Source organism: Rousettus aegyptiacus, unplaced genomic scaffold, assembly GCF_014176215.1.
Source record: "Rousettus aegyptiacus isolate mRouAeg1 unplaced genomic scaffold, mRouAeg1.p scaffold_m13_p_8, whole genome shotgun sequence".
NCBI lineage: Eukaryota > Metazoa > Chordata > Mammalia > Chiroptera > Pteropodidae > Rousettus > Rousettus aegyptiacus.
In genome coordinates, this window is record NW_023416311.1 from 81,598,690 (window position 1) to 81,619,839 (window position 21,150).

The 21,150-nt window shown below is 39.2% G+C and overlaps 1 protein-coding gene across 3 annotated transcripts in view; it reads left to right on the forward strand.

Moving 5' to 3' along the window:
* Window positions 1-21,150, forward strand: part of ANKRD55 (ankyrin repeat domain 55) — a 227,209-nt gene that overhangs the window by 194,240 nt on the left and 11,819 nt on the right. For all 3 annotated transcript variants that reach the window (XM_016160469.2, XM_036225824.1, XM_016160470.2), the window contains 3 exons: window positions 4,885-5,013; window positions 13,576-13,760; window positions 18,924-19,091. In XM_016160469.2, coding sequence (XP_016015955.2) covers window positions 4,885-5,013; window positions 13,576-13,760; window positions 18,924-19,091 — 482 coding nt within the window. The remainder of the gene's footprint in view (window positions 1-4,884; window positions 5,014-13,575; window positions 13,761-18,923; window positions 19,092-21,150) is intronic.

The window sequence follows — 21,150 nt, forward strand, 5'->3', positions numbered from 1 at the left end:
AAACAGATGTGAACCTTTGGATGTAATTCTTAGTACCAAATCCAGTTATAACATTCCTAAAATGTAATCACAAGCAGAGATTGTGTAATACAAAGGTAAAAAACAAAACAAAACAAAAAATAGTCCCTGACTCTAAAAATTGTTTTACTTTACATTTAGCAAAATGTAAAATAAAAGAACTTTTTTTTTTTTAATGTGCTAGAATTTTTATCCTAAAAATGAGCACTTCAGAAAAATGGAGAAGTCACTACCCAGGAACCCTCATTTCTCTCTCTCCTCCATCCCCAACTCCCCCATAAGTCTCTAGAGGTAGACCATGTCTTTTTCATCTTTGTATCTCTAGAATTTAGTTCAGTAAGTTGCATATACTAGAGCCTCCCATATATATATATATATATATATATATATATATATATATATATATATTTAATAGATAGATGGTAGACAGACAGATCAAGAATCAAATGATTAAACTCCAGAAAAAGTCACACATTTCTCTCTGCGCCTTTCAGTATCTACCAGAGCCTGTCTGAAAGTGCCATTCTGAAACACTGAAAACTGCTAACCACTTAATCAGAATTCTGGTTCAGAAAACACAAAAGTTACAGTGCTTTTGCAAAAAGAAAAAAAAAAGTTATGAGAAGCTGATAGTACGTATAAGCCCTCAACTGAAATTTTGGTGGCACAGTCTCAAGATACAGAATTACTCATATGCATAAGAGTGCTGTTCCAAAGCAATCCTGCTGTGCACCCAACAATTACAGCATACATTTAGGCCTATCTGCAACTCAGGATGGATCCTACATCAACAAAAACAATGTTTTCCTTCACAACATTCTGGAGAGGTGTTTTCTTAACTGAATGTGAGTTACTCTTCATTCTTTACTAATAATTTTTATTTTTCCAAAAAGTGGATTTTTACTGTCACAAGGACCATCTGGGTGTGTGTTGCAATGACTCTGCCAGTGACTCCTAGGATTTTAGCCCTTAGATGCTTTGACAGCCCAACTGAGTCCTCAATGAAGTCCTCAAGTAGCTGGTAACAAGGGTATCCACGGTTTGGATATAAGCCAGACTCTGGTATTTTATATTCCCTGTAAGCTCGAGGGAGCCTTGATAACCTGCACTTCACTAACTCATTCTTCCTGTAAACATTTCTTGAACACTTACTGTGTTCTCAGCGTAGTGGGCATCCCACAGTGAATAAGCCCTAGCCTCTGCCTCTAAGTGCATTACAGCTTAGTCACAATCTCTGTCACAGCTCAGGGCACATGCCGACGGCCAAGCTTAAAGTCTGCGCCTTCAATGGCCACTGGAGTCTTAACATAACAGAACGAAGACGCTGCCAGCTCAGCAGAAGCTGAAGGAAGTAGAGAAGGAGGCAGTTGTAGGAAACAGTTCCTAAACAAAGCATTGTGCAACAACACAAGCTGCACTTGAGCTGTTTTTGAAAGTTTTGGTTTTCATATTACTAACTCTAAGGAGACTTATTTTTATTTCTCATCAGCCCAATTGAAAAAAATAAGAACAGGAAATTTCCCTTGACTCGACTGAATGTATGCAACCTATTTATATTGTGATATAAATATACAATGTATGTGTATATATATATGTATATATATAATATGTATTATGTATATTATATATGATTGTTTAGAGAAGTAATGGAGTAATTCATGTCTCAATTTGAAGCCATTTAGAGGATCAACAGTTTCTTCTAACAGTGATCCCAAATTCCCAGGTTGGGGGTCAAGTGGGAAGAGAATATATATATTTCAATACCTTACAAAAATAAATATTTGCCAGCTGCACTTTTAGGAGAGGCTTAGAGGTAATGATAAATGACACAGATAATAATATAGGGTGGCAACCCTTACACTAATGAGAACCACCATTCTATAGAGTGAGAAGATTCTAAATCCAGATAAAATCACAATAAAAAGAATTTTCTGACATCCGAGCTCATTTCCGAAATGAAAGTCTACCAGCATGACGTGTGGGAAAAAATATTTTTCTCCGCAGTTGGAAAGACTTGGATTTGAATCCCAGCTCTGCCATGTCAATGGTCTTAGGCAAATTACTTAACCTGTCTATGTTTCAGTTTCCTTACCTGTAATAAAAAGATTCAGTGAGGTAACATACAGAAAGCTCTTGGCACCAAGTAGATACATGAAAACTGGTAGTGATTCTCCTCCTTACTCCACTCCTTTACCAAAGCGTGTAGGAGTTGCACGCTTTTTTTTTTTTTAAATGGAGGATGTTGTTTTGAAAGAATAACTCTTGAAGCCTAGCTACTGTGTTTAGAAAATAAGGGTTGACAGTGCATAATCACAGCTTAATTCACATCCACATTTTTACAATGAATTCTCACATCACCAATCATGTCTCCCGACATAGCGATTGTCCTCTCCCTCACTTGGAGCACTCATTAAAAATCCTAACAGGTTTCCATTGATGATTTAGCAACAGTGATCATATCAGAGAAGTTCGTTTTCTGTAAAGAAGTCATGTTCTGCCTTCCTTGTGTGTATGATGTTAAAAAGTGAAGCCAAATTTTACAAAAACAAAACTTCAATCAAGAATAGTGAGAAGTCATTCGCTCCTTTAATAGGTATTTATTTAGCATGTACAATGCGCTTGGCACTGCTCTAGGCTCCAGGGAGTCTGACAGCCAGACAAGGAGCTGCCCTCCTGAAGCTTGTGTACTCCAGGGACTTCAACATTGTTTCTGGTGTCTTTCACCCTGGATACTGGCAGCACTTCAAGGTGAAGCCAACAACTGAAGCAATTCTCTTTCCTTAAGATTTCTAACCCTAGTGGGCCAAATTAAAAACAAAGAGGACTCACTGAAATGCAATGAGCTATTCTGAATCATGAGTAAATATTCAGCTGGAAGAAGGAAAAAAAAAGAAGTTTCACTGCTTTTACACAAGCATTCTCTTCCATATGGAACCAATTTCTTAAAATATCCTCAAGAGTATCTTTGGAGGCTCAGTGTTATATGACTGAAATTTGAAACTTGAAAACCGACCATTATTTAATTATTTAGAATATGGAACTGGTCAAGAGGATTTAACATTTAATCCCAGTGCCCCACAAACCTCAAACCCTAGATTCAGTTTCGTGCTCACTCACAGACTTGGGGACTTCTGTAGTGCTCAGCTTCCTCTTCCATAACCTGAGGAGAATGGAACCTGTCAAAGTTGGCTAACTGCTATAGCAAACAACTCAAAATCTCAGGGGCCTGACACAGTATAAGCTTATTTCCTGCTGGCATCAAGTCCAATGCTGGTCGACGAGGTGGCCATGTCCTACTTGGTCAGTCAGGGCCCCAGACATTTTAATCACACGATTCCAGCACCTTCTCAAGCCTTGTCCTCCTCTGCAATCAGTTGTCAGATGAGAAAATGCATTTAAGATGACATTGGTTTTATTTTCTAGGCAGGCCGGGAAGGGGCTTCCATTCTTTCCATCCCTTTTGTCCACGTTGCAGTGGTCAGGACTCAGCCTCATGGCCACACTGGGAGGCCAGGGAATGTAGACTGTGTGCCCTGGAGGAAGAGGAAGATAGACAATAAATGCACACAAACGAGCCAAAGGATTTTCCCGATTGCTGAATGCCATGAAGAATGCACATGGAGTGCTGTCACAAAGTAACTGTATTTTTTTGGTGAACATGTAGCCGACTTCAACGTAATACTTAACCCAGAACATGGTGTGGAGGATTAGTGAGATAATGCATACAAGAACTCACAAAGGTCTCTGGACCAATAAAAATTAACTCTGGGATATTAGCCCTGTACTCCTAACTAGGCCGAAGCCCATCTCTTCCACTCAGCTCATCGTGGATAAAGAAGGCCAAGGTAGTGATTCCTGTATTTATTTTATCTGCAGAAAATAATATAAAAAGAGAAGCTTTAAAGCTGCCCACACCTTTTGCTCCTTTGCTATGACCTAGAGTCATTTTAGATATATTCTTTCTAATTAAGAGGTGTGGGAAAGGAGAAAAGTTCATCATAAGTTCATTTTATTATTAAATGATGCCTAAAGCATCACCTTAAGCTCTGAAAGAAACTGGGATTCACCAGATTGACTCATCCAGATCTGTTATCCAAGCTGCCACAGAGTGATTTCTGCTCAATAGTGTATCAATTTCTGCTTGAAACCCTTCACTGTCTTTCCCTTAACTTTAGAATAAAATCTAAATTCCTTATACAGGACCAGTATCTCTCATTCCATATTCCCAGGATCAGCCCCTGCCTCCTCCTCCAACCTCACCTGATACGGCTCTCCTCCTCTCCCTGTTCATTCACTCACTCATTCATTCATTCATTCAATGGCTATTTCTGTAGTCTCTGTTATGGTCATTGGGGATACTTCAGTAAAACAGACAGTGTCTCCGCCCTCATGGTGGGAGGTGGCCTCCTAGCATGCCTCCAGTCACAGGTGCCTGCCTCCATGACTTGCTGCTTGCTCGTCTCTTCCCCCAGCCCGGCTTGCAGAGGCCCATGTCGAACAGTTCCTGCCTCCACAGTTGCTTTGTCACAGCACTCCATGTGCATTCTTCATGGCATTCAGCAATCTGGAAAATCCTTTGGCTCGTTTGTGTGCATTTATTGTCTGTCTTCTTCTACTTCGGTGCAATTCCCATGAAGGCGAGGATCTTATCTTATTCACTATAGTATCCTCAACACCTATTTGCCTGGCACAAAGCAGAAGCTCAATAAATATGAGTTGAATGAATGATTTAAGGAATGAATGAACTGATAGGCAGCAATCACCATATCAGATGATGGCTCCCTGGCCTGGGGAGAAAGTACGAGCTCCATTTTCCTCCCTGGTAACCTGTGTTCATCTTTGCGCTCTCTGATTTTGGTTTTGTAGGGAATGACACCACTCCACTGGGCAGCTTTCCACAACCAGCCTCAACACACCCAAATGCTGCTGAAGAAGGGGGCAGACCCCACCCTTGTGGATAAAGACTTTAAAACGGCTCTCCACTGGGCAGTACAGGTAAGGACTTGATTCAAGTTTGAATCGTATAATGCAGTATTACCGATTCTCTGAGTGTGTCCGACCTAAAAGATGGAACTATCGAAGGTAGAGCCTTAGCATTGATAAAGAGTCTATATGTATGACAGAGCAGGGAAGACTTATGCTGCTCTTCTTCCAGCCATTCATATCCAGAGGGGCAAGAGCAAAACTGTGTCACTTTGGAGGATTTGGGTGCATTCGTTGTTGAGAAGAAACTGTACCAAGATACAGAGGTAGAGGAGTTATAGAATATCAGGCAGAATCTGTGTTGGCTGGTTTACACACACACACACACACACACACACACACACACACACACACACACGATACATGCACCTCTTTTGCTTGCTTGCTTGCTTGCTTTCTTTCTTTCTTTCTTTCTTTCTTTCTTTCTTTCTTTCTTCTTTCTTTCAGTGCTGTCACTGGTTCACAGTATACCAGGATAAGCTTTAAAAGACTTACTAGTAAAATCCCTTCAGTCTTTAGACTGACTCTATTCTTTCCAAATTCTCCAAAGCACAGTAATCCAGGTAACCTTGAATTCTACGCTGAAGTATGAAAACTATGGCTCATGACCCTACCTCACTATCTCAAAAGGGAATCTATATCAGAACGCACCACCAAAGAAATCAGAATAGGCCCCAGAAGTCTACCAGCCAAAGAGGGGAAAACTTAGAACAAAGTGAAAGAATGACCCTAGCTAAATTTCAAGGGGACTGAAGAACTATCCCGTCCTTCAGAGGACAGCAGTGCTGTGCATCCTTTAAACAAGCCTGCCAGCGATTCTGTCCTTCAATGCCTCACATCGACATCCCCACTGTTTCTTTCCATCAGCCCAATAAGGGCACCCTAGCTGGACTGCCGCCAGGATCCTTGTGAGGGAAGTTTCTGCCTGCCCTGATGGTGGTTTCTCTCAGGTGTTTTCATGTGGACGCATGGCAGAGATGGGCACCTGGCACTTTCAGGGTTGACATGTGTGCCTGAGGTCAGGGGAAAATAGAAGTGATTTGGAAACTGCTCTGTTTTTTGTCCCTGTAAGCTTGTCTGCAGTTACTCTGTACCAGGGCCAGCCCTGGGCAAAACTGTGAAGTGAGCCAGGCTTATTTTTGTCATCTCCACCTGCCCTTAGTACCGTCCTACATACTTTCAGCATATAATTGCCTTCCCTGCCCCCTCATGCCAGTCCCTGCCCAGAGCCCAGTCCTCTGGCTGGTCAGAGGTCACCACCATAGCAGTGTCCCCAGTGGCTGAGCATCCAAGAAGTGTCCCATGCATGCTGGTTCTCAGTTGAGGTGAGAGTGGTTTTAGAATCAAGCATTTTCTGTATATTCACTCTCTGATGCCAGCCTTGCCTTCTGCTTCCATAGATCTGGGATGGGGCTCATATATGTGCACTTTGAAAAACCTCCCCAGGTAATTCTGACTGGCATGCCTCCTCTACTGCCCCTTCCTCCACCCCCCACCCCCCCAATTTAGAGCTGCTGCTCTAAACCTGGCCATGCCATGGGACAATCACCTGTGTTTATAAAAGGATAGATGTCTAGATCCCACTCCGGGCCCTCTAAGTTGGGCTTTTTGGAAATGGAAATACCTGTGTGGCTTAACTATCAGTGTATTTTGGGGGTATGGATGATACTGTGCATATGACAGCAGTATGCAATGATCTGTGTGATTGGAAAAGATGACCATTTTTATTATAATTCCTAGTTTCCTTTATAACAGCTTGCTTATCACATCCACTTCTTCATAGTGTGTCTCTCTACTAAATTATATAGCATTTAACCAGCTGCATTGATTTCTTGTCTGCACATTGGAATCAACTGAAGAACTTTTAAGCAATACCGATACCCAGGCCCCACACCCTTCGATTTTCAGTCAGTTGTTCTGGGGTGGAGCCCAGGCACCAATATTTTTCAAAGCTTCCCCTAATATAAACTAGGGTTGAAAACCACTATGATAAATGAATTCATTAGTAGATACTAAAACCTTATCTAGTCCTATCCAAAATATTTGCATTTTGAGCATGCTTTTACATAAGCATAATGCCATACTCACTTATTTACTCAATTATGTAATAAATATTTCTTGAGCACTTACTGTGTATCTAGCATTAAGGGTGAAAAGGTTAATAAGACAAGTCCCTTCTAGAATTCCTACAACTGTATATAATATTGTCTGTGTGGGCATGTAAATGCATTACATACATTTTTCTGAAGAAAGAGTCCGCAGCTCTCTTCAATTCCTCAATGAGGATTGGTGATTACCCTGAAAGGTTAAGAATTCTAACTCTGAAAGAACCGGGCACCCTCTCTCTTCCTATGGTTAGCAGTAAAATTCAGAAGTAGTGTGTTCTGACCTTTACACTGCAAGGAAGACTAAGGGTAATTCCAAATGTCAGCTGAAATCAAGATTACACTTGCCTCCTTTAGCCTTCTTGTTCATTTATAACACAGGACCAGCATTGTGCTCCTTTTAAAGTTTTTCTACATGAATGAGTCTATTTCCTGTTGTCATTTATTCCTTTCACTGAACTTCCTGCTTTCCTCTTGGACCATAAGAAACCACATTTAAAGCTATAGCACTTTGAAATAAAGCTTCTGTGTTTGACCCTGATAACTAAAGCAATAAAGAGTTGAAACAAATTAAGCAAAATTCAACTTCTGCCCCCACTTCGCAGATCTCTTGGTAGCTGGTGGTGCCCTCTAGTAGGCCCAATGCCCTCACCCACCTCACCCGTCTGCCTAGGAAACCCCACTGCTAGACTATCTGGGCTACCACTGAGCAGAGCCCAGTCCCTATCAGTCTCCCTCAGTGGCATCTCAGTCCCTTAGAGCATGTTCTTGCCTGTCTACAATGATACCAGCTTCTCAGGAGACAGGACTGTCTAACGATAGGAATTCTAATGATAGGAATTCTAGAATACATATGAAGGCAGATCAGTGAGAGGGTAAGTATCTACTGCCTCTCAAATCTCACGACAAGCTCCTTCCTCCACTTACTAGAAAATGTGTTTGTTTGGAATCTTTCTCAGCAGTACTTTTTTTTTAGTACATTTTTCCAGGGAGTGTAGGACGAAAAGAACTGTGCTAGTATAAACAGCTATTTCATGTTTCTTTATTCAGCATGTGGTTATGTGGTTAAGGAAATTAAACACACACACACACACACACACACACACACACACACACACACACACACACACCCTCAGAGCTCTTGAATATAACCTTCAAGCCCTTAGTGCCTGAGACTGGTTTGGTTCAGCATAGAATCCTTTTCCTTCTGTGGTGGTGATTATCTGTAGGCAACTGTTCGAATTGTGTCAAAATCTTATAAATATACTTTAACCATAAATATATTCAGAATGCCAAAAGATAATTATAAATGTTATATACCAGTGGATTTAGTTCATAACGGGGAAAAACCTTAGAGCTGAAAGGGACCACATTAAATCATTTAGTCTAACCCCTCAGTTCAGAGGTGAAGAAACTATTGTACAGAGAGGTTGTCATTTGCCCAAGTACACCCAACACCCACTCAGGTACCTAGCACTCACGCAGGCACCCAGGCCACATGACTCCCAGTGCTTGATAAGAAGAAGACTACAAAGCCACATAAGCCCCAAGTAAACAGAGAAAAAGTCAGGTTTACAAAATCCATCACCCTGGGAGCAAAGACTGACCTGTTTAGGAAACTGGAGTCCTGAAGGGTAACCTAAGTTCAAGTGGCATGAATGTGTCAGCTCCCCAGTGTGGGGTCAGAGAGAAAGGGAGTGGGGTGGAAGGAGAAAAAATAGAGACTAGGAGTAAATATGGGTAAAGAAGTGAAAAGGTAGTAAAAGGAAGGAGGTGAGGAGGGAAAGAGAAAGAAGCTAAAAGGATGAATAAAATTCCATTCTGATTGGCTTCGACTATAGTTCCTAAAGTTTGTTATACTCATTTACTTATTCATTGTTCAGCAAATATTTTTTTGAGAGTTACTCTTTGCTAGGCTCCATCTCAGCAGAAACATTCCCAGTCATAGACTTGACAGGGACAATTCAGAGATATCCTGAAGACTTTCATCTTGCCAGACAGCTAGAAGCAGAAGCTAGACCCTTTCTACACAGTAATACAGCCAAAATATTTTTTTCCATGGTAAGCATTAGAACACCTGTGAATGAAGTAGTTCGACAGCTGAAGGTCACCATACCTCACGCCACCACGCCCCATTTTTATCTCCTACTTGTTCTCCAGGGGAGTCAGCTCAAGGTTTTGAGATATGGTAGTCTCTGGAGTCAGACCAAGCAGAAAGCTTGTATCCAAAGGGGCAACCCTGAAGATGGTCCAGGCTCTAAGCCAGTGTATTGGGCACTTTCTCCTCCTTTGAGGGTCAGCCCCGGACCCTCAAATCTCAGATGTTCATGCTGCGTAGACTAGTAGAGCTTTCCCTCCAGCTCCGTCCCCACCTACTGCATCTGGCTCCAGCTGAACAGATGGGTCAGTGTGCTTCTCACATTGCAAAACTACCTAGCCCTTTAAGAGGGCTGTGTGACCTAAAACTCTAGTCTCTGCTTTATATAGTCACCATCATAGGACAAGTGATGCAAATAGGCCCCTAATTCCAAAAGAAGAAAGGAGATTGGAGCTCCCTCCAAGAAGAAGCCACTATAAACTAATTTCCCAGACATGTTAACAAATAACCACTGGTCCTAAATCTCCCATTTAGACTCCTTAGAAGTTCACCTAGAATGAAAAAGATCCGCAGTCAGGATATTAGAATCTTGTTTTTTACCAGTCTACCTGTAAGAAAATTATTATAAATTAATTCGACTTTTTTTCATGGCAAGGCTCCTTGTAAATTCCCCTGCATCATTGGGAAAGAAAGAAAGAAAGAAAATGAGTAGGACTCAGTAGTTCCCAGCAGCTTTCAGAGTACATGAAGGCAATTTATAGATTACTCATGTGTTAAAACAAAGCAAATATATATTAAAACAATAATAAAATAAAATAAAATAAAATAAAAAATAAACAAATCCACGATCCTCATCTAACCATCTAATGTGGAATTCTAGAGCTGCATGGTAATAGAATCTGTACAATATTGTTACTTCTCTGTTGAATGATGTTTCTACCAAAAAGAACGCACGCTCCATTCTTCTTAAGGGGCCTTCTGGGCACCATCTCATTTCTTCTCTCCTGGCGCTTCTTCTTTTCTGTGACCATTCCTGGCCTCCCAGGCCTGGAGCCTACCTTTGGCTGACACTCAGCCCAGCTAGCCAAGAAGAGAATGCTGTTACCAGGAGACCACTGAACCAGGGCCTCAGCTCACAAACCAGAGCTCTCCAGGGCTCTCTCAAATTCTTATGAGGGAATACCATGGCAACCCTCCTAGGAGAGGCTTTTAAAGCACCTCATGTTTACTTCTTAAAAAGGTCTCAGTTGGTGAGGCACTCATCATTTCTACTGATGTAGCTGGTCTAAACAGAAGTTTTCACTTTCATTCCACCAGGGCGAGCATGCAGAATCAAATAAAGAGACCGTTCCTTTTATAGTGGTGAAGTGCAAGGGCTCTGCAGACAGACTGTCGGTCCTGGCTCTGCCACTTCTTGACTGTGACCTTGAACAAGTTACTTACTCCCTCTGTGCCTCCATTTTCTCCTCTACAGCACGGGTATGATAAGGGTCCCTATGTTGTGTGTCATCAGAATTAAATAAGTTAACGTATGGAAATGCTTAGAAGAAACAGTGCCAGGCACAGAATATTCACTTAGTAAGTGTTACTATCACCATTATTCCTGGGAGAATCTTTTTATAAAAGAAAAGAAAATTCAATAATGTTGTGAGGGCCAGGTATAGAAACAAAGGAATTTTCTGGAAAGTTCAGGATGAAAGGCATTTCAGAGGAAAAGGGTAACAGGTAAGAGTGTCACCTCTTATACAGAAAAGCTGTGCAATATGCCAGCTCCCAAGGGAACTTCTGACTGGGGCCAGCTGGTCAGGATCCTGGATGAGGCAGACTCAGGGGTTCTGGGCAAGCAGCACCCCCAAGTTCATTTTGCCACTTCCAAAATGGCTTCTCTGATGATCAGGTAAGAAGGGAGGAAGAGAGAATATGATAAGTAGAGTTTTGTTTTTCCATCTGTGCTCGATGCTCCCTCTTCCACACAGAGGGGAAAACTTTACGGAGCATTTTCCCCCTTTGAATCACCTTGGCAACCTGAATTCCTTTGCTCTTCCATGAAATTGTAAGCAAAATTAATTCATTGAGATGATACTCTTTTTGCTTCTGTTTTCCTTCCCTAATCCCTAGTACTTTTTTAAAGGGGGCGAGGAATCTTTTGATTATTTTAAATGTCTTTTAGACCCCTTCAAAGTATGTTTTATGTAACTGTAACAATCAGATGAAAGAATCTTGGAAAAGTTAAAGCACACGTGAAAGCTCAGATGTGTTCATGTAGTCGACTTCTGATGACAAGCATGCCTTAGGGCTTAACCAATTGAACCAAATTATTTAAAAGTAAATGTTAAATGAAAGAAGGGTGGAGGAGAAAGAGGATATAAGAGGAAAGGTGAGAGGAAGAAAAGGAAAAATGTTGTAGGCAGGGACTGCTTTATGGTCATGTGACTAGTACAGTCGTAGAGGGTCCCACACTCATAAGAGAGTCCTGTGCTGAATAATTATATCTTTGAATTTGTGTTTTGTAAGTGAAGTCTGATTGGACAGTGGAGCCACAGCTCACAGTCTGGCTTCCCTGACTCCCTGGAACAGACTCAGGGAGAGTCACGTTCAAGCGTGTGCATGGTTGCAAGATGGGGCCCCAGGCACCTCTGAGGGTTTGCACTTGTCACAATAATCTCCAGCCCAAGGGAGCACAACACTCGATAGCCGGTAAAAATCACCATGACATGTTGAGAGAGACACCATCGAAGTAAGGAATAAGTTTCTTCCCTACCACATGAACAAGGGGTTCCACATTTTCACTGTGCTCTGGACCCCACAAATTACGAGCTAGCCCTGGGCTGGGACTCCAAGTTGAGAGCTTGAGTGCCCCTGGCCCTTGGTCCCACAAGAGGATTCAGAATTGGTGTCAGCTGCTGTCCCCTGACACAGTGGAAGCACACTCAAGGGCTCAGTACATAATGGTTCACTGTGAAGCCAGCGTCAAGCTGAGTAACAGGATATCCGGAGAGCCATAGATGCAAGCAGAGAGAGGTGGGGAAAGGAAGAGGAAAAGCGAAAATGAACAGGTGCTGTTTCATAGAATTGTGAAAACTGACTCAAAGGTTCTAAAACACAACCTTGGGGTCAAATAAACAGAGATAATACAATGGGAAGAATGCAACAGGAAATTTTATATGGAAAAATTTATTCTGAGGTAGCTTTTGAACAACATTTGGAGTATATAACAGAATAGTACCTTTTTGAAATTTTAACTCTTTCTTCTTGCCCTGAGCCTGGCCCTCCTGGCTCCCTGAACTATAAGGTCTCCCCCATTCCCTTAACCTGCTTGTCATGCCTCTTAGGAACCTCCAGGCTACCCGTAAGACGTTGTACATGGAGGTATAGAATCTCCCTATGGATTCATTGAGGAAATGAAAATGCTAATGAATTATGTGGATTGTTTTATAATCTTTCCACAGATATCAGGAGAAATCTGAAAGATAAGATTTTCCGTTGTGTAATATAAAACTAGAATTTCTTTTATTGACATTGAAGATTCAGTATCTTAAATTACAAATGCTTATACAGTGTTTTTTGACTTTTTAGTCCAACAAATGGTGTTCAACAGCAGCAATATACATAGCATTTACTTATTCATTCAAACTGAGGAGATGTAGGACACTTTCAAGGAAAAGCTGGTGGCTTTTAAAGCTGAGACAGGTTACTAAAAAGAATGTAGAATAGCCTCCCTTTAAATATAAGACAAGAAGCTCACTATAGACCTATACAGAAAGATGGACCCAGTTTAGATGGTTGCCCGAAGTGCTTTTCTTCCCATACTTAGTTATTTCTTTATTTATTAGTTACTTGATTATGACCCACTTCCTTTCACAAAAGAGTTTGGGTGATTAAATTTCATCCAGTTTATAGTAATGTGACCAATACTGAATTATTTTGGTCATCATTATGCCACTACTCAGTACTCATAGTCATTTCGTTAACATTGAAATTAACTCTGCCAGTTCCTCAGTGGACAACCTCTAGACAAGCTGGGAAACAAAACAAATAGATTTAATGAGCAAGTTGTTGGCTAGGTGGTCCAAACATCCTGCTAGCTCTGATGTCTGTCAATTATACTTAATTATATTTAATTTAAGTGCTATTTGGTTCGCTAATTATGGAAGACAATTTAGCTCTTATTAGAGACAAAACTCTGCAGTGACTTGCGACAGTGGAAATTTGTTGGAGAATTTGATAGAAAGTATTTCCTTTCTTTTTCCCTTTGCCTTTTCTTTTTTTCTTTTTAGGATTTTTTTTACTTTGTATTTTTATCTTTACATGCATAGACAGAGAAGAGCACTGGATTATACATAATGAGCTTTCTTTGACTCTACTTTCCAGAGTGGAAATAGAATTCTGTGTTCCATCATTCTGAGCCATCACCAGGGTCCGACCATAATCAACTATGATGATGAGAGTGGAAAGACATGTGCGCACATCGCCGCAGCAGCAGGTTTCAGTGACATTATTACAGAACTGGCAAGAGTCCCTGAGTGTAACCTGCAGGCTCTGGATGTGGACGACAGGTATCCATAGCAACTCAGAAAGTGTTGAGAGCTACTCATCTCCAAATGTTAATCGCAACATAAAGAACATGTTAAAGGAGTTATCCCATGTGACTATATCTTTATTGCCAGTAATATTTATACATGTGCTTGTGACAATAAAAGCTGCTCTATTTTAGTCAGGGCAGGAAAAATCATTGTTATGAAGAGAAACACTGTGACTATACAATATTGTCAGATTTTCCACTTTTTGCTAAACGTCCTGAGTGTTCTCAGAAGGCTTTCTGTATATCAGCTTCCTGCTATACGCACTTTTTGTTCTGAACAGTAAGTCTTATTTTTTTCTTCATTCCTGAACTGTGTCATAAAGTCAACAGGTTTTGTTGTCCAGACAGGAGGATAATAGAGGCTCTGTATTTGGAGCTAGTTGTGACCTTATTAGGATTTTTTTTTCAAACATTCAGATATTAAAGAGGTATCAGCATAGAAAAGGAAGCTGGGTCCGGAAAGTGAAGAGGTTAATGAAGACTTGTATCTTTGTCTCCCAAACATAGAGCTTTTCACCATACAGTACCCTTAATCCATAATCAACTATTAGAGATTTTCAGTTTCAATATTCATCTAACCTTTGTTTTGGTTAGACATTGAGTCTAATGGAAATAGAATAATATAACAACAAACAAGACTATTGAAAATAAGTATAAAGTTTATATATTATATATGGCTTTTTACCCTTTTATTGATGTGCAAAATGAGCCACTTACTAATCCTAATTTTAGATACCCCAAGAAAAATCCCTACTCCCTGATAACCTGGGAAAAAAACTTCTTTAGGTCCATATAAATCTCAGAAGGTGGAGATGGTCAACACGATGACTTTAATTAAAAGTGAACTATAAATCATTGAAAGCAGACATTTTCCTAAGAGCAGATGTTGATCCTGAGCAAGTAAGAAAGTACAAGGACTTCAGTTACATGGGGGTGTAAGGGGTGGGGAGGGAGCAGGGTGAATGATCCAAAAAGAGAAGAAAGGAACACATTTAAGGAGAGCTGGAGAAAAGTTTGCCTACTTTGAATTACTTTTAGAGCTAACTCTGAATAGAATATTTTCCATTTTGTATTATCACACACTGAGCAAAAAAACTCCAGTTCCCCAGGCCTCAGGGAAGGAATTAAACCGAGGAGAGGAAAAAAGGGCAAAAGATAAGGTTCTATGAGAGTTCAAAACTAAGTAAAATCTCAAGGCGAATCTAGTTCCTGCTCCAAAGCTTAATTTGCATGTTTGGAGCACTGGTCATATCCTGCCCTCTGTTTTGTTTCACATTTTCTGCATTGTGCAGCTCTGTCTTCACATTGAAACTGTAAGCTTGTGTTAGTAGTAGAATTTTTCAAAATACTTTTAGGTTTTAGAGTTTTAAGCATTGGCAGTATTCATAACTTCCCTTTCCTTCTTCTCTTTACTAGCAGGGAGAAAGTTTTTGAGGAAAGAGAGGAAAATAAGGCAATAATTTTTAAAAAAGAGGATGAGAGAAAATAGATATTAAAATACATCATAAATCTATAATATTTAAAACATGGTGGTGCTAATCTAAGATTGATGGCACAGAACACATAAATAACCCAGAAGTAGCTTATGTAGCTTAAATGTCCTACGTTTCATCAGTCTCTGAGGTCACATTTTCCTTTAATACCCAACTCATTTATCTTTAGGAAGGACAGTCTTTTATCAAGTTCTCCTGCTTATGCATTTCTAGGAATTCTCTAGGGGACGTTTATGTGTTCCATAAATCCTTCCTTGGCTACTGATACCTCAACCAGTACTACATTCTTGTACCCATCATCTCCTGCCATTCAGAGGCCACCTAATCGGCCCACTGCTCATCTCTGATGAATTTCTTCTGAATCATGAGCCCTGACTTTCTATTCCTCACTGTGATAGCTGAAACCAGTCTATGTGTACCAGACTATCCTGAAACTTAGAGTTAAGAAAGGAACTATAACTTAGCTAACCTGAAATTGAATACTACAAATTGCTCACAAAGACTCTATGTATATTAATTAGATGTTATCTATATGCTCTCCTTGCTTCTCTGCAGACCAATTTAAGTCCCCCCACCCCCACTGTGCCTCCACTCTTCTGGACCTCTTCTTTTGTGTTGGCAGTTGGAAGAATTAAAGCAGCCCATCATTGTCATAAAGGAGTATTTCACAATGCTCCAAAGTAAGCTGTCACATGTTAGTAAGCCTGACTAGATTGATGTCCAATCCTCCATCTACTGAATTTACCGGCAACATATTCTCTAAACAGAAGGGTGTAATCTGGCTGATGCCTCATCTAGTTTCATAATAAATACTGTCTAGAGACCTCGCTCATGTAGTATGGAATAAATCATACTTGCCACATATTCAAAGAAGCAAGGTGATTAATCACTATATTGAAAAAAATATATAATCCTATTAAGGGTTCTCAAATTGCTGCTCATAGCATAACAGGAGCAGGAGGATGTTTGATTGACAGAGGACACAATCTGTACATGAGAACTCTGCACATATTGTGGACATGGCTACTCTCTAAATACTAAAGCCCAAGCTCCTTCACAGATAGCCCCAACTGAGCCCTACTCTATCCAGCTCCCAGGCGGCCTCCATGTGTGAGAGACCACTTGGTTCTCCCAAGAGTACCCTTCTATTCAAGGTTCAGGCCCTAACGTGAGGCCAAGGAGAGGTCTTCCATACCCTCTTTTCCTTCCTAAGATTTGTCCCTTCCCAGAGTGACTGACAGAAAGAATAACCATTTTCTTCAATGGAAATCCCAATTATAGAAATGTTATCTTGACCTGTACCCCTCCTTAACCTCCTATGATCCCATTGCCTAGAGACCCCCCTACTTCCTACTTTCCTGGAGCTATGCTAAGAAAGCAAAGTTCTGGTCCCCTTTGCTCTTGGGTCTAGTGGTCCTTTATTCTCTTATCAGCCTCTTGTCACATCTACCTTGTCAACTAAGGGAGAGCTCTTTTCACTATAGGGGAACTGCTTTGCTCCAAATCTTCTCTCCATTCTGGGCTTGGTTTAGGAAATAGAAAAAGAATAATTCCATCCTGCTATATTCTTCCCTTTTTGTCATTAAATCCTCTCCCATCTCTAAGCTCTGGAAACTGACTTATTCTCTTCTCTGTGGTTTTGCCTGTCTAGAATGCCATGTAAATGGAAATATGTAGTCTGTAATTATTTGAGATTAACTTATTTCACTTAGCAGACTGCATTTGAGATTCATCTATGTTGTTCTACGTAGGAGTAGGCTGTTCTTTTCTATTGCTGAGAAGTATTCCATTGTAGAGATGAACCACAGTTTGTTTATCCATTCACCTGTCAAAGGACATTAGGTTTTTTCCAGTTTGGGGCAATTATGAATAATGGAGCCATAAACATTCATGTACAAGTTTTGGTGTGAACATAAGTTTTTATTTCTCTAACCGAATATCTAAAAGTGAGATCACTTGCTCATACAGTAAGTATATGTTTAACTATAGAAGGAACCGACAAATTGTTTTCTAGAGAGGCTGGTCCATTTTGCATTCCCACCAGTAATGTATCAAAGTTCTAGTTGCTCCATATCTTCACCAGTGCTTGGTTTTGCCAGTTTTTTGTTTTTGTTTTTGTTTTTGTTTCCTTTTTATCTTCCTTATTTTTTTAACCAATAATAACTTTTTAAATTTTTTAAATAATTTTTTATTTTTCAATTACAGTTGACATACAATATTAGATTCAGCTGTACGACATAGTGATTAGACATTTAGATAACTTATGAAGTGATCATTCCAATAAATTTGGTACTCATCTAACACCATACATAGTTGTTACAATATTATTGACTATATTCCTTATGTTATACTTTACATCCCCATGACTATTTTGTAACTACCATTTGTACTTCTGAATCCAGTCCCATTTTTCACCCACCCCTTAATCCTCTTCCCATCTGGCAATCATCAAAATGTCTTCTGTATCTATGAGTTTGTTTCTGTTTTGTTTGTTTCTTTATTTTGTTCTTTAGATTCCACATGTAAGTGAAATCATATAGCATTTGTTTTTCTCTGTCTGGCCTACTCTACTCAGCATAATACCCTCTAGTTCTATCCATGTTGTTGCAAATGGCAATTTTCGTTGTCTTTTTTTTCATTTTAGCCATTTTAATAATTATGTATTGGTATCTCACTGTGGTTTTAATTTGCATTTCCCTAGTGACAGATGTTGTTGAGCACCTTTTTTAGTGCTTATTTATTATTCATACATCTTCTTTGAAAATGTGTCTGTTCTGATCTTTTGCTAATTTTTAAAATGGCGTGTGTATTTTCTTATTCAGTTTGGAAAGATTTTATATAGCCTGAATATAAGCCCTTTGTCAGATATGTGATTTGCAAATATTTTCTCCCAGTCTCTTGCCTTTTAAAAAAATTTTCTTAAGATAGTACTGGTTTTACAATTTAACAAAGATTTAAATACTGATGAATATTTACTTACCTTTTGTCTGATGAAGAACTTTCCAAGTATAAAATCAAAAATAAAGAGGCAATTAAATGTGAGGATTTTTTAAATTTTTTAATAGAAAATCACTAAAAATTTAAAAGTCAAGTGACAAATTACAGAAATGTTTGCATGAATATAACCCATAAAAGACTGATACATTTAATATGTAAAAAGCCCATATAAATTGGTAGAAAAACTAATAATCTAATAAAAAACCTTGGCAAAGGGCTTGGAGCTATTTCAATGAAGAAATGTAAATGTCAAAAAAACATTTTTTAAGATGCAGATAATTCTCAATATTAGGAAAAGAGTCAGGAGACAGCTGGTAGGAGAATAAGCTGAGTTAATCTTCTCGGAAGGCAATTTGGCACTGTGTATAAAGAGCCTTAAAATCGTTCATCCTCTGACCCACTACCTCCTCTTCTAGGAAATTCTCAGAAAGGCCAGAGAAGGCAGAAGGCCAGGGCATCCTTAGAGGTGAAGGAGAGGTTCCTACACTCGTACACCATCATCCCGAATCCCAATTTAATACATACTACTTCTACATTTAAAAAGCAATGATTTTTTTTCCTGCCGCCATCTGAATTTAAGCTGGAGCTGTTGCCAGCTAAGCCACCTACACCATTCACACTTGTGTTGTTCCCATGTGGTCCCCCAGGACACCTTTGCACTGGGCTGCAGCTGCAGGGAAGACAGAATGTGTGCAGTCACTGCTAGAGTTGGGGATGGACAGCAACCTCCGAGACATCAACGAGAGCACGCCCCTGGCCTACGCCCTGTACTGCGGCCACGTAGCCTGTGTTAAACTCCTCTCCCAAGAGAGCAGGTGAGCACAGCAGGAGGCACTCATTTTTATTTCCTCTCAAAGATTTAAAAAATTGCATGAAATGTTTTTGATTGCCAATGTGCAAAACCAGCAATAATTTAATAATGACATTTGTCATAATCTAAATATAGCAACATGTTTTTGACACTGTGGAGCAAAATGATAGTAGTAAGCCCGAATCTGTCAGCCAAACATTCACTGAACTTTAATCTCTTCTTTCCTTTTTTTCTCTTTCCTTTTCCCTTTGCCATGTTCTTTTAATCTTTTTGCCTAAATCAGCAGTTCTTAAACTACTTGTTTTCATGATACTTTTATACTCTCAAAAATTATGGAGGATCCGAAAGAGCTTTTGTTTATGTGTTACATTTGTTGATGTTTATGGCTTTAGAAACTGAAACAAATTTTTAATAAAATATTTATTTAGTTATTCAATTTAAAGTAATAATAAACCCTTTATGTTTTCATGTCAACATAAATACAATATTTTTAGTTGACGTAACCTATTGTTAGAAAAAAAATTGAAATGAGAAGTACATCATTGTTCTACATTGTTTTGCAAACCTCTCTGGTATCTTAACGAAGTTTATAGAATACAACTGGATTCACACTTCTGCTTCTACATTTAATCTGTTGGAATACATTGGTTTAAGTGTATCAAAACAATCTGGCCTCACATAAATGTGTAGTTGGACAATTAGATATTTCCATAAACTTTTTAGATAATTATGGACACTTTTCCTTTGATATTGTAATAAAACTTAACAAGCAGTAGTTTCCTAAAGGTTAATTGCAATGTGGACCCTGTCACCATATTAGTGAACTTTTTCTACTCTGTTACAGTCAAATCCATTAGTCTATTCTGCACTGTAAATGAGTCTTATACCATAAATTATTATATAGCATCTTGCTTTGGTTCTTTGGAAAATATTGCTTCACTTAGTTATGAATATCTTTCAAATGAAACATTTCATTATACAATATCAAAAACTCACATTTGTTAATATCAGCACTGATCTTGTCTTAAAAACCTTTATGTATCAGGAAGCTGTCAAGCTTACAATGTGGATTCAAGTTTTCCAAAATTCTAATTTTTGCTTGAAATCTAGACTTTTGACATTGGCAACAATTACTGTCATGTACCTTAAAAGGACAGACTCACTTTATTTATTTTTGAGAAAATTTCTGCAAATATCTCGGTCTGAATAGCCGTCATTTGTCTATAAGTCATAAAAATTATTTTTCTTGCAAAAAAAAGTGTTTAGTTTAGTTGGCAACTCAATTCTACAAGTGCTTTACCTCAGGAGAGCTATCATACTTTAGTGTATAGTAGAATTGTTTATGAGTACTTCCTATTTTGTCAAAAAACATATATCCAAGGATCCATATTTAATAATAGTAATAACTTTTATTAACTTAAATGACAATTTTTGTGATGCACAAATGCTTCATTTGTGCCAAGTAGCCCATAGTTTCGCCCATTATCTCTATTGCACCCTTGGCACAAAAAACAGCACATTGAAAAAGACAAATAATATCTCGATATTATTATGAATATAGTTTTAACCTTATGAAACCCCTTAAAGACTGTAAGGAACCCCTTCCCCAAGGTTCAGTGGACCATACTTTGAGACTCACTGGCCTAAAGCACAACCTGTTACAAGAGAAGGTGATAAGATGTAGAAGATGCTGAAACAGCATTAATTAGCACAGGGGCATTTTCTATATAACGAAACTTGAAAAAAAAAAAAAGTTAGAAATCTCCTAGGGTTCTTTCTGTTAGTGTTAGGAGTCCAGAAGTAGTGTTCAACATTTCAAAAAGCCTATTGGAAGGTTAAAAAAAAGGAAGATAAAAAAACATTCATAGGAATAAAGATTCAATTATGCACTGTGTCACTTGTAAAAAAAAAAAAAAAAAAACCACACTCATTCTATGCAGCCAAAATAAGTGGTGATGTTTTTCAAATTATAGATTACAATTTCTCTCTCTAAAGTGTAATGTTGCAGTCTGGCTTTTAGGGTCTGCACATGAGTCAGGTTTCATCGTTAACTCATACCGCAG